The sequence below is a fragment of the Acomys russatus genome, chromosome 5 (genome assembly GCF_903995435.1).
Source record: "Acomys russatus chromosome 5, mAcoRus1.1, whole genome shotgun sequence".
Classification (NCBI taxonomy): Eukaryota; Metazoa; Chordata; class Mammalia; order Rodentia; family Muridae; genus Acomys; species Acomys russatus.
This window is the reverse complement of record NC_067141.1, coordinates 72,664,711-72,681,104: the sequence shown is the minus strand read 5'-3', so window position 1 is coordinate 72,681,104 and position 16,394 is coordinate 72,664,711. Positions and strand designations below refer to the sequence as shown.

Sequence of the window (16,394 nt, the reverse complement as noted above, 5' to 3'; positions counted from 1 at the left end):
CCAGTTCAAGTATACTCTTAGAGATCACCGCCTTGGACTGTCCAAGAATGGGGAACCTCAAACACTAATGGCTGCTGCTCATCATACCAGTAAGTTCACCAGAGCCTCTGGAAGTGCCCCCAGTACCACCAGGTGCCAACAGTGAGCACAAAAGAACACCAGTCAGTAACCCAGGGTGCAAATGAATCTTTTGTGCAAGGTAGTAACTGCTCATGAGCAACCTTGGAGAAGAGACATTTTGAAATAATTGACAAAACACTGAAAAAGCATTTTAAAAAAAGAAATAAATATTTTCCTGGTTGTCTTTAATACTGCATTGCGTGTAACACACATAAGAATAAAAAGTGCAAGGACCATGCCAATGGAATTATATAAAAATAAATATATATGTATATACACACACACACACACACACACACACAAGTATAGAAGTATTCATGACTTTAAAGTAGAGACTGTCTTTTCTTTCACCCTTGGGGATTTTCTCCAGTTTGCTCATATAAAGGTCAATTTGCAACCAAGGGAACCATCTCACCACCTGAGAACTGGGCCATGTGGCTTTCCATAGAAACACTATTAGCATAGGAGCCAGTGATGTTGGTGAGGTTTGGCTTACTCTCTGGAAGACTAAGTGTCCAGCCTCTGATGGAGGTTCTGGTGGATATAGGGATGTGGCCAGAAGCTATTCCAGAGGTCAAAGGTTTTCCAAGAAATGGAAGACACTTGGCTCGTGACCACAATGCTGGGTTACCACTGAGGACTGAAACACATGACCTAGTCTTGGGATACCACACTCTAAAGCCTGGGATACCACACTCTAAAGCCCACAACTTCCTATCACTCCTTTCCAGACTGGCCTGTTTCCCTCCTCTCTTTGTCTTAACTCCTCTTTCATAGGTTCCAAAAGTTTTCTCTTGGCCACACAGTCATTTTAGGTGCTGCATTCATTTCCTTTCTGTGCCTCAGTTTCCTCACTGATAGACTGTTACTGCTGAACTTAATCATTTCGCCATCCCTCATTCATTTGTGCAGAGCAGAGAATGGCAGTACAAGGGGGTAAAGACACAATCCCTGTAGTCCACTTGCCTTTACTTGGGAGCAGAAACGGGCAACTCACCCAGACAAACCGTCCACACCAATGGCACCTTCAGGGAGGCATTTCCACTCACATGAAGACAGCGCCATGCTCTTTCTGACCTTGGGGTCCATTCTAGTGTCCCTGTCCCAAGACCTTCCACTAAGACCGGTCAGGCCACATGGGAGTGGGTGCTGATCCCGGTGGGAATCAGAGACCTGTTCTTTCTAGCACTTGAACATCCAGGTCAGCACAAGCAGTTCCTCCATTCCCTACCTACAAGTACCCAGCAAACCAAATGGTTTAGTTTCCACCTCAATAGAGGATCTTTCCTAAATCATTCTAATACAAGGTACCCCAAAGCAGCAGCACTTAGCATGAATCATAACAGATGCCAGTCTCTTGCTCCTGAGCTAGGTTGATGTGCGTTGCAGAGGTCAACATGTGCACCCTGGACCCTCACTGGCTTCCTCTACTGGCTGTAGGCAGGAGACATGGCCAGCCCCAAGCTTAGTTAAAGTGAGTCTGTACCAAATCACTGTCCTGAACAGACCAAATCCAGACCCATCCTAAAATCAGGAAGTTTGGATGGAATCAGTCAGAGCTTCCACAGTATTAGAGTCTTCTTTCCTCCATAAAATTAATGATTTTACTTGACAGCATTAGCCTGATGGCTTTCTAGAACAACTGAGGGTGAATGGCTTCCTGAAAATGGGACTGTTGGGGAGGAGCACTTAGCTTAGCTGGCAGAGTGAGCACTTGCCTCCGGTGCTGGAGGCCCTGGCTTGATTCCCAGCACCACACACGGCAATCACAGCACTCAGGAGGCCAGGCAGGAGAACCAGGAGTTCACGGTAAGTTTGGCTCATCCCGGCCTACACGAGCCCTGCCTCTAAGCAAAAACCCTGGGCTCTTTAGCTAAGCCAACAGCCCGCGGTGCTAGACAGAGCACCTGTCTAGAATTCACAAGGTTCTGGGTTCAATTCCCAGTGTTAGCCCAAAACTGAAAAGAAAAAGGAGTCTTTCAAAAATGGTGGGGTCCAACTAGAGGAAATCTTTTTTTTTTTTTTTTTTTTTTTTAATATTTATTTATTTATTATGTATACAGTGCTCTGCCAGAAGAGGGCATCAGATCACATTATAGATGGTTGTGAGCCACCATGTGGTTGCTGGGAATTGAACTCATGACCTCTGGAAGAACAGTCAGTGCTCTTAACTGCTGAGCCATCTCTCCAGCCCTACTAGAGGAACTCTTAATGAAACTATGTCCACCTATGCCAGCAATTTTTTGGTTGCAGAACCTGACTCGGCTCTCCTGCTCTTAGGGTCACACAGAAGCCAGGTTGCGAGACAACAGAGAGTCTAAGCCCAGGGCTTCTGTTAAACTCTTTCCTTGCCTCACTTGACAGACCTACCATATCCAGTCAAAAATTTAAACACAGTGACAATCCCTGAGAAGTTGGATTTTTATGAAAACGAAATGAACTTTGGCACAGAAAAGATGGGTGAAATGAAGAGAGAAAAACAGACTAAGAGAGACAGAAGCCCACAGAAGCTGGTCACCCTGGGTGGGCTGGACCCAGAGACACTCAGGATGTTTGCTCGTCACTGGAGACAAGCCCAAGCACCATGTCTTGCCTGGCTCTCCTCCCTCTCTGGCCTCAGTTCTGTCCCCAAGGCCAGGCTGGCCCTAGTTCAGCAGGCTTCTTATCCACCTTCCAGAGACAGCGGTGATGGCAGCAGCAGCGTCAGAGCTTTTTCCTTTCAAAGTGTGGCACAATCCCGCTGTCCTCGGGGCTTGGACTGCCAGCCTCCTCTGGCTCCTTCAGCCCCTCCTCTGCCAGCTGAGACAAGTACTTCTGTGGTAGAGAGAGGGTCAATACAGGTAGAAGATGTCAGTGGTAGTATGATACATGTGAGCATGTACATGCATGTGCACATGTGTGTGTGTGCATGTGTGTGTGCGCATGTGTGTGTGTCTAGGACTGATTTTTTTTTTTAACACTTTTGGCCAATGGGGGCCATGTTTCCCATGTCAAAGGTATCTTAAAGCAATGGGACCCCATTATATTACTTTACAAACAATGTATCTTCTTAAAAAGATTTATTATTTATACAGTATTCTGCCCGCATGTGTGCCTGCCCACCAGAAGAAGGCACCAGATCTCATTCCTAGATGGTTGTGAGCCACCATGTGATTGCTGGGAATTGAACTCAGGACATTTGGAAGAACAGACAGTGAGTGCTCTTAGCCTCTGAGCCATCTCTCTCGCCCACAATGTGAGTATCCTGTGAGAAAAGTAGCAAGTACAGACACTAACCATAGCAACCAGCCTGCAGCCCTTCTTCGTTGTCAAGCACTTACTAACTACCTGGCTCACGTGAACTCCTTTTTCACGACAATACTATCTGTGTTCCAGAGAGACTGGCAGAAGGAGGGAAGGTAGAGGGTAGCAGAAGCCAAGAAGTGGCCTGTGGTGACATCGAGATTCCCAACAATGCTGAAGGGCAGGCTATCGGGGGAGGTGCAGAGCCCCTCAGTGGACTGCATAGTGTGTCCTCTCTTCAACAGCGGCCGACCTCCACAATGCTGGAAGCACTCAGACCTGTGATGAGCCACTAACCAGCTGGCGCTGGCCTGTGTTTGAAATGTTTGGGATCAGTGCCATGAGACCAGATGAGAAAAAGTCTGACTGCTGGAGCAGAAGGACAGTGCCAGCAGCACTTCATTATAGTTAGAAAGGGCTGGGCCGGCTCAGAGGTCACGCGTGCTGTCTTGGCTAATACATGTCCTGGGTTCAAATCCTCCATCTATGCAGACAATGTCCCTAATGTATGTGAAGTGGGGGTAACCATGGCAACCTTGCAAGGAGTCGGGGCGTGGGGAAGCGTTTTCTGTACATGGAAAACTGACAGGATGCCTCACAAGATTCTGCGTAAGTCCTGGCACACAATAAATACTCAGGAATGTCAAGCTGAGCTGAACCAGCTGTAGGATTGGGGGAAGCCCCTCATCTCCTACACACACACACACACACACACACACACACACACACACACCAGACAACTAATCTATTGAGAACAACGGCATCTTCCTCACCTTCCTCCCTGTATAAAACTTTAGCGTTTGGAAGTGGGTGCGGTCTCACTTGGAGAAGGGCCCCCAGCAGATGCCTGTGGGAGAGGCTGCTGCTGGACAGCCCCAGTTTCGCCTTTGTCTGACTCAAGAACTCTGAGTGCATGAGTACCCTCCATTTGTGTGTGTTCTTCTCTGGGGCCTGGAGCCACCTTCATGCCCAGTAAGGCCTACACTTGCAGTGCCAGGTCACCCCCTATGGGGTCCCATAGGACCATGGCCAGTGGTGCCATAGCAAGATTTCCGGAAGCTGGACTGAGGCGCCTTCTGCACCGGCTCTTGCCTCCCAGGGCACCCCTGATGCTCCACTCAGGGTCTCCTGATGAATGCCAGCTTTATAAGTTCCTGCCTTGAGTCTGCTGGAATTCGCTTGTGAGCCAGAATTCTTCTGTAGAGGCTATAGAGACAGAGGCATTCTGCCAGTGCCCCTGACAGAAACCTTCCCTGAGATGGCTGTGGCAGGGCTCCTGGTTTTCTGATGGGCACCAGGGAAACGTGTACTTAGGTGGGACCAAGCGAGGAGCTGAGGCAATGTCTATGCCCTATGTGTCTAGGGACCACAGGGGTGGTGCTGGCCTGCTGTGGGGATGGGAGGCTGCCTGGGGTTTGGCCCCAGAGGCCCTGAACACACTGCAGGTCGCTGTCCTTGAAGACAGGCAGTCTCTGGATTCTTCCCAACTCTCTTAGTGAGACTGAGCCTGATTCCCGGGGTCTCCTGGGGGTGGGGTAGGGTGCTATACAATTCCACTAAGAAAAGAGCACAGTTTCACGGTTCTCAGTGTGTGTGAGCTAAGACAGTCCTGGACAGACTGTTAAAATGAAGATTCTTGGCCTTGGTATGTGACTCGGTGGTATAGTGTTTGTCTAGTATTTTCAAAGCCCTTGGTTTGATCTTTAGCACCATGAAATTCTAAAAATGAAGGTGCCTGGGTTCACGCTAGAAAGCATAAACAAGCAGGGGGGAGGTAAGCTCAAAGAAGATGCATTTTAAAAGGATGCCAGCTAAGTCAATGGAAAATCAGAACCAGATGACCCCCTTGACCCTTCCAGCTTGCAAAAGCTCAAAGAAGAACCAGGAAGTCCTTAGGTTGAATGACTGTTCACAGTTGCTCTGTAGCCCTGTGTGAGGTCCCTGCTCTGGCCAAACCTGGCCTCCCTAAAGAGAGATAGGACATGTGTCTGCTGTGGTCACAGAACAGCTGCTCTCTAGAGGGACATCAAGAGGCTTCAGTGACCTGTCTGGGCACAGCAGAAACAATCTCTTACAGGTGGGAAGCCAGGTGGGGACTTCACAGGCCTTAGGTTTGAATATTAACTAGTCTAGTCGAGTGATCTGGTCCAAGACCCAGAAACTTAACCCTGCATCGCCTGGAATGAATCGTACAGCTTTCTCTGAGCTTCAGTCTCTTTACGGCTAAACCAAACCCAAGACTATTAAGAAGGTGCTCACATTGTAATCATTTCAAGAATATTCTTAAATTACATGTTACTGCCCGACTCAATACATGACCTGTTGCATGACCTCCGCGACTCAACACTCCTGCTTAAGCACCACGAGGTTAAGTCCAGCAAAACGGCTCAGTGGGTAAGGGTAAGTGCTTCCAAGCCTGAGGACCCGAGTTTGATTCCTACAACTCAAATGGTGGAAGGAGACAACTGATTTCTGTAAGGTGCCCTCTGACCTCCACATATATTGCTACATGGCACATGTGTGTTCCTACCTTCAATAGTAAAATAAAGACATAAACAAATAAGTGTGAAAAATAATACACATGCACAATTAAAAACAAAATGCCATCTGGTCAGTCACCCTAAAAACTCAACTGTGAGAGGAATACCTAGTCTAAAAGAGTGGCAATGACACCCTGTGCACTTCTTGTACTGAGCCATGTGGTTCAAATTCTGGTTATTTATTTATTTACTTATTTAGTGTGTGGTGTTCGTATACCTATACATCCTGCGGCACTCCCCCCCCCCCCCGGTGTGTGTGTGTGTGTGTGTGTGTGTGTGTGTGTGTGTGTGCGCGCGCGCCACATATGTCTAGAAGCTGATATTAGGCATCTTCTTCTCTCACTCTCCGCCTTATATTTTGAGACAGGGTCTCTCACTGAACCCGAGTCCACCAGTTCAGTAAGACTTCCTGGCCAATGAGCCCCAGAGACTCTCCTGTCTCTCCTCCCCAGTGCTAAGGTTCTAGGCACGTATCACCATGCCCAGCTTTTATGTGATCCACACTCAGGTCCTCATGCACACACGGCGAGCACTTCCCAGCCGGACCCACATCCCTGCCTCTGAATTCTGGCTCGGACAGCAAAAATGCAGTTGCCTTGAAGCAGTCACCTCACCCCCAGCAAATGGAACACATAAAACCTGGCCTGTGCCAGGACTTGATCGTGAAAACTGCATTCACAGTAGGTACAGACATTGCCTGGGCTCCCCACTCTGTCCCACCTCAGTTCAAGTTTCTGCGGTATACCCAAAAGGGAGCCTCTGCCACAGCCATCTTGGAGAAGGGTTCTGCCAGGGGGCTTGGCAGAATGCCGAATATTAGCATTGCCCGCTGACTTTAAGATATCTCTGAAATTAAAATGCTTCTTAAAATTGCTAGAGCTTCACAAATTTGCTGCATTGCTTTTCCTAATTAGTGTTAAAATGGTATATTAGGATGGGGCTCAGAGGCAGACTGTGTGATCAGTATACTTACTGCTAACCCGCAGACAAAGAATAAACATGAAAAAAAATAGCATTTATGAATAAAGGCATCTTAGATCAGATAAAATGTGGAATTCAGTGCATTTTATAAGTGGTTATTTCATTTACCACTGGTCTCCTACACTCGACTAGAAGCCCTATGAGGGATTTGTCTTTATAAAGCCTAGAACAGTTCTGGTTGTATGAGCTGCCTGTGATTACCATTTGTTATGCTGTCTGAACATTTAAATGGGGGCAAAACTGTGATATTCATTCCAGTTTAAAAAAAAAAAAAAAAAAAAAAAAAAAAAGATTACGTGCCTGGAGGACGAGAACAGGAAATACCTGCCGCTGAAGCATCCAGGCCTTGCTGAGAGAGCTCAGCTGTACCATGTCAAGAGAATACTGGCAGAGCTCAGAGCTCGACTTTGCTCCACCTAGCTGTGGGTGGCAGATATTTAAAGGGCCACCAGAGTGTTGTAAGTACTAAAGCTGATGCTCTGAATGTCCTTAGGATGAGGTCATTGTGTGGGACAGCCTGGTAGAGGAAGGTGTTCTCCACATGGTGCAATGACATATTTACAGAAGCAAGTCTGAAAAGGATGCTTGGGGAACAGCAAGTCCCTATGCCTGGCCCTGATGATGGATGCTCACGTCAGAGGCAGGTGAGGCTTAAGACTTCAGGGTGCCTGGCTTGTGAATGGAGGCTGGGAAATCTCATCAAGTGTGGAGCAAGGAAGGTGACCTGTTACCTGTAAGTTCCTGTAGTGGACAGTGCTGCGACAGTGGCTCACTTTGGCTGCCTCCTCACTTGTGTAGAACAGGCCACACAACTTGCAATAAAAGCCCGTCCTGGGAACCACGAACTCCACTCCTGGGGAAGGGCGGGGAACAGACAGGCGTTAGGAAAGTGGTGGGAGGTCCCACGGTCCCCACCTCCTTTGCTGTTGACTTCGGTGGTGACCAACTCCTCTAAGCCTCACCTCATTGCCCACCTTTACAAGGTGGCCACAAGCACGCCGGCCCTACCCCGTTCAGAGGTGGTTGTGAATGCCAGGGAGCGCCACAGCAGGGAGGAGGGCACACGCTCACTGCTCGGCCTTCCATGTCTTGGCCCATCAACACCCCGGGGAGGCAGCGGCTTCTGTACTTTTCTTACGATTTCATGTCTGCTGGGGTCCCCTCTCTGCGTTTGTGACCAAGTGTAGAAAACTATCTTTATTTGGGGGTTTGATTTTAGAATTATTTTTATTAAAGAAAAAGAAAAATAAGTAAAAGAGGAAATTTCGCCCACTCACCCTAACACGAATGTGTCCTTCCATGGATTTGTTGATATATATATATAGGACTTTGGGGAGCAGTTTTTGTTGTTGCTTTGTGTTTGTTTGTTTGCTTGGGACTGGGTCTTACTTTGTAGCCTTATCTGTCCTGAACTTGATATGTAGACCAGGCTAGCCTCAAACTCACAGAGATGCACCCACCCCTGCACCCCGAGTGCTGCGGTTACATGAGCTATTCAGGGGAGCTAAGTCTAAGGTGATCAAGCTCTACACACTGGATAGGAGTCTCCCACACAGCACTGAACACAGCAGCTGGGCAGGGGTGCTGCTCCCACTTCCTCTGCTGGGACAATCTGGGAAACTGGGTTGAAAGGACAAAAAGAATATGGCAACTTTCACAGGGAGGGGGACCAGACAGGATACCCATTCCTCAGGGACCTGAGCCAGCCTCCTAACCACAGCGCAGCTTCTCCTCTTCCTCCACTTGTGCTCAGCACACAGGAGGCCCTACACTTGTAAATAAAACTCTCCTTTACATCTCAGTTAACAACAACAACAACAACGTATTGGTGTGAAGGGGCAGCTCCAAGGGAGAACAGGAGAAGCAAGGAAGCCCTGGAGACTGCTGCAGTCTGCCAGCCCAGAGCTCCACACTACACTGTGGGACCTGGGCAATGTGTGCGCTGCGCAGCTGTCAGCCTGCTGTCTGCAAAGCACTCAGCACTCATCAGCAATGCCCAGGAGTGAGAAGGTGTCACTCAGTCCAGCTGCCCCAAGAGGCGGAATGCCCTCCTCTTTTGCCCTCTACTCTTACCCTCTGTGTAGAGGATGGTCACGTGGCCCTGCTTGTGGGGGCGGGAGGGGGGGATGAGAGGCACTTATAGGATGGGGAGAAAGCTCCAGGCTGCTGCTGAGGCGGGGAATTGGCATCAGGCAAGGCCCACCACCTCTTTCTCCTGTTGTTGCACAATAGTTGTGTGCTGGCAGCTGCTCCCCCAGAGCCCCAGAGACACACGATCCTAGAGGAGAGCTGCTAGGAAAGACTTCAGTCAGAGCCCTCCCTCCTGTCCTGTCCCCTACCCTATGGGTGGCTGGTGCAGCTGGGCTGTGCCAGGAACACAGCCCTGGGGATTCTAGTGTAGGCCAGGCCACGGACTCCTGTCCTGTGGGCCCCACAAGAAGTACAACCACCTCAGGGGAGTACAGAGTCAGAGGCATGAGCCAAATTGACAGCCATGTCCCCTTTCTTTCTTTTTTTTTTTTTTTTTTCTTTTTTTGGTTTTTTGAGACAGGTTTTCTCTGTGTAGCCTTGGCTGTCCTGGACTAATTTTGTAGACCAGGCTGACCTTGAACTCACAGCGATCCTCCTGCCTCTGCCTCCCGAGTGCTGGGATTAAAGGCGTGCGCCACCACCGCCCGGCACGGCCATGTCCCCTTTCAACCACACACTTACAGCCATCATCTGTAGGGGTGTGTGCGAGATCCCACTCAGGCAGTCTCCTGCCACACCACCAAGAGCAAAACCAAGAAGCCCGGAAGCATCAGTAACAGTAGAGTGAAATGGCATTTAGGGCCAGACATGCCTTTCACTCTTAAATTTAAGGCGTTGCACTTCTCGGTAATGAGTTTTCTGTAAACTGGGAAGAATACTGCCACGTGGTGATGTGAAAAAGCACCTGCCACCTCACCTGGTGCTCATAAAAACATTAGTTTAGAAACACAGAACCCACGCTCCAGCCTCTGCCAAGGCTGCCCAGAGAACCATGTCCATGGTTTGGCAGTAACTTTCTTCCCAGGCCCTGCCCAGTGGGTTGGGTCAATATCAGTAATCAAAAGACAGCATTAGGGAAAGCTAGGGAGTGGAGGCAGGAGGATCCTCAAACCACAGGACAGCCCAGGGGTTGTGAGGTCACCACAATGTCCACCACCGCTCCCTCAGGAAGCCTAAATGGTGGGACCGAGATGCACTGCCACAGCCATGGAGAGCTCAGGAGCCACTGAGTCCTCCATTTCTTCAAGCTTTATTAAGTGCTGTCATTAAAGCTGCATTTGCCTCCTAATAATAGCTCCTGGCAAGGGTAATTATGACTCCATCATGCTAGTAAAGCCTGGGTTGGACAGACGGGGAAGCTCACTTTTTTGCCAGCAATGCTTTTTGGTTATAGTAAGAGCAGGCCTTGGCAGGCTCACACTGACTGGAGTCACAAAGAGCCGGCCTGAATCACATGGGCCTTTCTCAAGCCACAGGGACCGGCCACGGATACCCCCGGTCCCTCTTCACTCTCCCAGTGGGGTACCCTATCCTTTCACCTCTATGCTATCCACAGGGACCTGAATGCTTGTCTCTCATGATTCTCAAACTCTCTCTGCAGTAGTGACCCATGCGAGCAGCCCAGCGAGAAGCAGCATGGGAGGCCCTCAATGAAGAGCAATTCCAAACAGCCTGCCAGCCCTTGCTAAGGTCCTGGTACTCGAAGGCACCAAGACCTTACCTTCGCTTCCTTCTCAGTCTGCTAAGCTCATAGAGTCAACGAGCTCAAAGCAGAGAGGTGAGTAAGTCGCTATCTGTCACCCAGCCATCAAGTAGTAGAGATGGAATTTGAACCCAGGAATAAGAGGGCACAGTCCATGCTCTTCTACACAGAAATGGCCTTTCCTTTACTGCGCCTGAACTGGAGGCAGCATGGTCAGAGAACAGACACCCCCAAGTTCTGGAATTTGGTGTGTGATCTTGAGAAATGCTGTTTAGTCTGCTCAGCTGTCTAACAGAGAAAAACAGGAGCATCTTTTCTGAAGCAGGCGGGGCGTGATGGGGAAGAGAAAGCAATAAGCTGTCTTCTGCTGGGCTAAGTGAAGCTGGCCTGTAACGGTCCAAGTCGCCAACAACTCTAGTGCCCATCTCTAGGTAGACAAACAGGCGGAATGTGGCATCCAAATCCACACAGCAGTGCAGGTGCTTAGGTACGTCTAAACTGATCAAACCACACTCTTTAACTGTGTGCCCTTAACTGTATGCCATTTACACCCTAACGTAGCCTTTTACAGAAACAAAATCAGATTCCATTTTCCACCTAACAGCTTGGCAAAGATTAAAAACTGATATCTGGGTTTGGCAAAGTGGCAGCCAGTGGTGATTCTCCCTGTTGGGAGCACTGAAAGCTGCTACCCTCTTGGCGGAGTACAACTTAGTTGTGATTGTTACATTTTCAACGCAAATATATATGACCCCACAGTACAACCATGCTTGCTAGCACCCCATCTCCCAGAAATGCTGGCGTGCACACAAAGGGAAGCAAGCAAGCACACATGGACAGCAGCAGAGCACGTGGGGGTGGGGGGGGGGAGGGGTGGGGGAGGGGCTAACACTCCTAGAATCTAATCCCAATGCCAGCACTTCCCAACGAGGAGCTTCGTGAATGGATCTCAGATTTCTTACCTGAAAAGTGGGGCTTTAAAATATCACCTGATTCCTCAGTGTTTGGGGCCGGGCAGTGCTCAGTAACGCACAAGAAGCACTAAAACACTGAGTGGTGACAGAGGACGACAAATAAGTGCATAGCTGTCACTACGAGTTCACAGTGGAAGACCCACAAACCTAAGTGTTCACCAGCAGAGGGTCACGGAACTGACGGTGCAGGTTTTAGGTTGGAGTGCTTGGTGCAGGTTTTAGGAGGAAGTACCTGCAGCAGTTCAAAAGAGCTAAGACCTGCTGCTGCAAGAAACAAGCAAAGAGCATGGAGTGTACAGGAGAAAATCACCTGTGAGCATGACAGTGCCACCTCTGAGCCTGGGGAGGGACAAGAAAGACCATCAATACTGACTTTGCATGGTCTTTGGTTTGATTGTTGTTGTTGTTGTTGTATAGAGAAAAGCAATAATGAAAAGGCATGTTGTACAAGGAAGCAGGATTCACACTTAGTTTTTGCTGTGCCGCTTGTTACACTCTGGCTCCCCCAGGGTGCAGGCCACAGCATCACGTGCTCCAGTAAGTGTTTGCTGAATGGATAAATCCATGGACGAACAAAGCGTCTGGGAGGCAGGTTCTGCAACATGGCTGTCTAAAGTTAAAGTGCCTGAGAGCATTGTGACTCGTTCTAAGGTCTGCTTTCGTTTTTAGAAATATTCATGTTGGGCCGGGCGGTGGTGGCGCATGCCTTTAATCCCAGCACTTGTGAGGTAGAGGCAGGTGGATCTCTGTGAGTTTGAGGCCAGCCTGGTCTACAGAGTTGAGTTCCAGGACAGCCAGAGCTGTTGTACAGAGAAACTCTGTCTCAAAAAACCAAAGGAAGGAGGAGGAGGAGGAGAGGGAAATATTTGTGTTGGGAGGGCTAGGGAGATGGCTCAGTGGGTGAGAGTGCTTGCTCCACAAGCATAAAGACCTAAGTTAGAATCCCAGGCATTCTTGTAAAAGCTGGGCATTGCTGCACATTGCAGCACGGGGGGAAAGAGAGAGGCAGATCCCAGGAGCTGAGTTGTTAGCCAAAAGCAGTAAGCTCCTGTCTCAAGAGAATAAAGCAGGGAAAGACAGAAGAGGATCCATCTGATATCTGCCTCTGGACTCCATATCACATGCACAGGTATGTGTGCCTACTCACACTCATGTATGCACCACACATAAACACACACACACACAAACACACACACACACATTTTGTTTTGAGAGATATTATGCAGCAATTTCTTAAGAGCAAGATTTGTCATTTTTCAAACCTAATTCTATAAAAGTGGCATACTTAAAGAAGTGGAAGAAAGCAATAGAGAGACATGGAGGTGAGAGCAAGCCTCCACACTGCTAAGGCTTCCCGGGGTTGATAGCATGATGGTGGATTTCCAAAGAGACACTTCCCAGAGGGTCCCCTTCGAATAGGGTCCCCTGTTTAGCAGCTTCTCCTTCATCCCTTGGGTTCCAAATCTTTCAAGGTGCATGAAAAAAAATCAGAGATCTTGGTCCAGGAGATTCTTACTAGTGTATAACCCCCCCCCCCCCCATGCTTTCTTAATTAAAAACCCACTATATTCAGTGGCTCTACTGCCCCAGAGAAGCAGATATATCAAGGAGAAAATCCATGTAGCTGTGTTCTGGGACAATATGGGACAAGGACATGCAGGGAGGTGGCCTCAGAGGGTTCGTTTTCATTGACAAATGGGGTAGCTGGGTCTTCGGCTTCCCTGAATGAGTCATGCCTGGGTTTAACGTCCCTACAAGGTCAAGAATCAAGCATCCCTGATGGGGAAACAGATGGGCTCTGGCCGAATCTCATGGCTTGGTCATGTGGATATTAGATCTACCATGGGGTCCTGAAACCACAAGAAATGTTACCGTCTTGCAGATCCAGGAGGGCTATTGCATCACACCTTAAAAACAACAACAAGAACAGGATGGCAAAAGCCCTCTTGAGCTCCTCCACATTGCTTTAAGGCTGTCATTTCCTGGAGCTGAAATTCAGGAAGGATTGTGGAATTCACCTACCTAGTGGAATGCTAAGTTCACTGAATACATCCTCCGGTTCCCAGGAAGGCAAAGAAAGGGGCTCCTTCAGCTCTGCTTCAGTGAATTCTGGGGACTTCACATCCAGAGACTTCATTTCCATGTACCTGGAGTGTTCTGCAAAACATGAGCCGGTTGGAATAGGGGATGGGGAAAACCACACACACTTACACACACACACACAAACACACACACACACCCTAATGAAATATACTACAGGCCTCAAAGAGTCCCTGTAGTTCTATCCCCTGCACTGTGTGACTGGGAATTGTCCCCTGGACTGCTTAATCACAGGAGGCTGGGGCTGGGACTGCTAATTAGAACCAAAGTGCTATAATTAAGAGCATTTTCCACTGCCAAAAAAATGCCACCTGCAATAACACTTGGCACATCTTTGCACTTGGCACATGGAGATAGGTTGTTAATGCCTTTACTTGGATGCTCTGCCCTCCGCTACCCCCAAATCAGCATCACTCTAACTCTGACGGCAGAAGAATCCTTGAAGGGTAGGAATTATGCTGACATCTGCCAAGACTGGCCAAAAGGCCATGCTACACTCGCCCCATGCTTGAGAAGCAGAACTATTAAATATGAACTCCAAATACTGGGGAAGTTAATAAGCCCCTGAGACCAGCACATGGTGAGCCCCGTACAACAAAATAAAAGGAGCTCCATTAGAGAGAGGTGGAAATGTGGCACTCTATTTACGCTCAAAGGGCTGGGCCTTTTTGTAGCTCTAGCAACAAGCTGGCTGATGAAGGCAGTTTCCATGGAGACTCAGATCCCGACAGGTGAAAAACTGCTCAGGTCAGCTTGACATGGAGGAAAGCCCAAGCCTTGGGCCACCCACCAACTGGCGTTACCCACAAAGCCCTGCATAGGAATGTTTATTTTTCAGCCATTCCTCTATATTTTCTGCTCCACTAGTGTTATTCCAGCCTTGGTGGTGCTGAGAGTTTTCCATAAAATGAGTCTCTAGTTATTGTCACTGTAAGAGCCTTAAGGAAAACTCACCCGCCCTCCACTCCTCCCCCCACCCCCCTGACCCTGGATGGATCTGTTTCCACTTGGCAGAGAAGCCGGGGCTTAGCCCATTTTAGACTCCTTACTTCATGATGTCACAGACTGCGCATAGACACAACATCACCTCCGGTGGAGGCGGACTTGTTTCTGGGATAAGCCCTGTTTCACTATCAGACCCTGAAGAAAAAAATGGGTCTGAAATAGTTAGAAGGGAAGCAAGCCAGACCATTTAGCAAAGATCCCTTCTTTCCCTGTGTGACACCCCCTACCCCAGCCCTGGTGCCCCATTATAGAAATAACTGCCAGGGGTCTCTGCTGTTCAGGAAAGGGCAGCAGGTCATCAAAAAGAGCCTAAGCTTTTTGTACTAAAAACTCAACATGATCTTAGTTGCCCACGCCTAGGTAGGGCCCCAATAATGCAGAGAAATCGATCCTATCTGAGGTTGCTTCTCAGAGTACAGGGGTCTCTGTGGAATTTCTTTTACACCGTTTGCTCTAACAGGCTAGTCAGGCCTTCAGAGGCTTGCTTCTATAGTTCTTGACTTTCTGCCTCGGCTTTAAGATAATCTTATAGCCCTGTTCCAGTCTGCACATGCGCACACGTCCTGCGGGAAGCAGTGGTCCAGTCCACCCAACCATCCGTGAGAGAGAAAGGAAGGTAGTTACCCTTGGTCAACACACCTTGGCAAGCCTGGCCTTGGAGGTCGCTTTCAGTAGGGGGGCCGGCTTTCTCTTCCAGAGGGCCGACTTCCTGAGCCACATCTTCAGGGGACCCCCTGGCCTTGCAGTCATCGAGAAAAGGGCTGGGCTGCCGGGCCCTCTCATCTGCTGGCTGGGGGGAAGACATTTGCTGGGCTGCAGGGGCCAGACACACATCCGAGTCCTCCGCTCCTCTTGCCTCCTTCTCGGAGCAATTTGAGACCTCCAGTGAGAGGCCTGTCTCGCGTTCAGCTGGCTTCCGCTCAGCATCCAGATTTAGGCCAGGCAGCTCCACGTCCGTGTCATTGGGACAGCTTGTGGAAGTCGACGGCAGTTGTTGTCTGGGTAGCGTAAAGCTGATTTCTGCACTCCCGTTCTCTATGGCCTCCCCCTGCTTGGCGAAGTCTTGGGCTAAGTCCAAACCTAAGGTGGTTGTCACACAGGGACATATTTCGGGCAGGATTTTGTCTTTCTGGGCAATGGGTATAATTTCTTCCAGCTCTGGTATGTCTGGTTCCATGATGAAATCCTCTTCCCCGACTTCATCCACTGTGACCAGCTCCTCCATGTTTGTGGGGTACCAGCCGTCCCCCTCAGCCTCATCACTTCCACTCTCCCAGTCTTGTTCCTGTATGAGGGTGTAGAATGGCTATTAGGTGGTGGCTAAGAATATCCAACCAGAAGCCAGGTGCATTGGCTACAGGAGCCCTCATGTCAGAAAGACCGTGAGAGTTCTTGCTTCTCCTTGGGAAGCATTTACTGGGCACTTAGGGGTTCTGAGCCCTTTAAGTCTCACTTTATTCAGTCACCCTTGGAATGGTGCCCAAAGTGGTATAGACTTCAGAATAAGGCCTTGGTGCTTGATCTGCCATGTTTAAAATCTCACACACACACACACACACACACACAATCCCTATCCCTGCTATATAATAGGTATTTGTAAATATTTTTTTATTGAATGGATAAATTATAAATGCTAAATGCTTATCAGAGCTGCTTCTT

The 16,394-nt window shown here is 49.0% G+C and overlaps 1 protein-coding gene across 1 annotated transcript in view; it reads right to left on the bottom strand.

The window, feature by feature from the left end:
• Positions 1-2,475: 2,475 nt before the first annotated feature.
• Positions 2,476-16,394, bottom strand: part of Rbm20 (RNA binding motif protein 20) — a 204,606-nt gene continuing 190,687 nt past the window's right edge. The window contains exons 14-17 of the mRNA XM_051146964.1: positions 15,375-16,020; positions 13,653-13,787; positions 7,655-7,776; positions 2,476-2,934 (exon numbers count right to left, since the gene is read on the bottom strand). Of these exons, the coding sequence (XP_051002921.1) occupies positions 2,824-2,934; positions 7,655-7,776; positions 13,653-13,787; positions 15,375-16,020 (1,014 nt within the window). The 3' untranslated portion in view covers positions 2,476-2,823. The remainder of the gene's footprint in view (positions 2,935-7,654; positions 7,777-13,652; positions 13,788-15,374; positions 16,021-16,394) is intronic.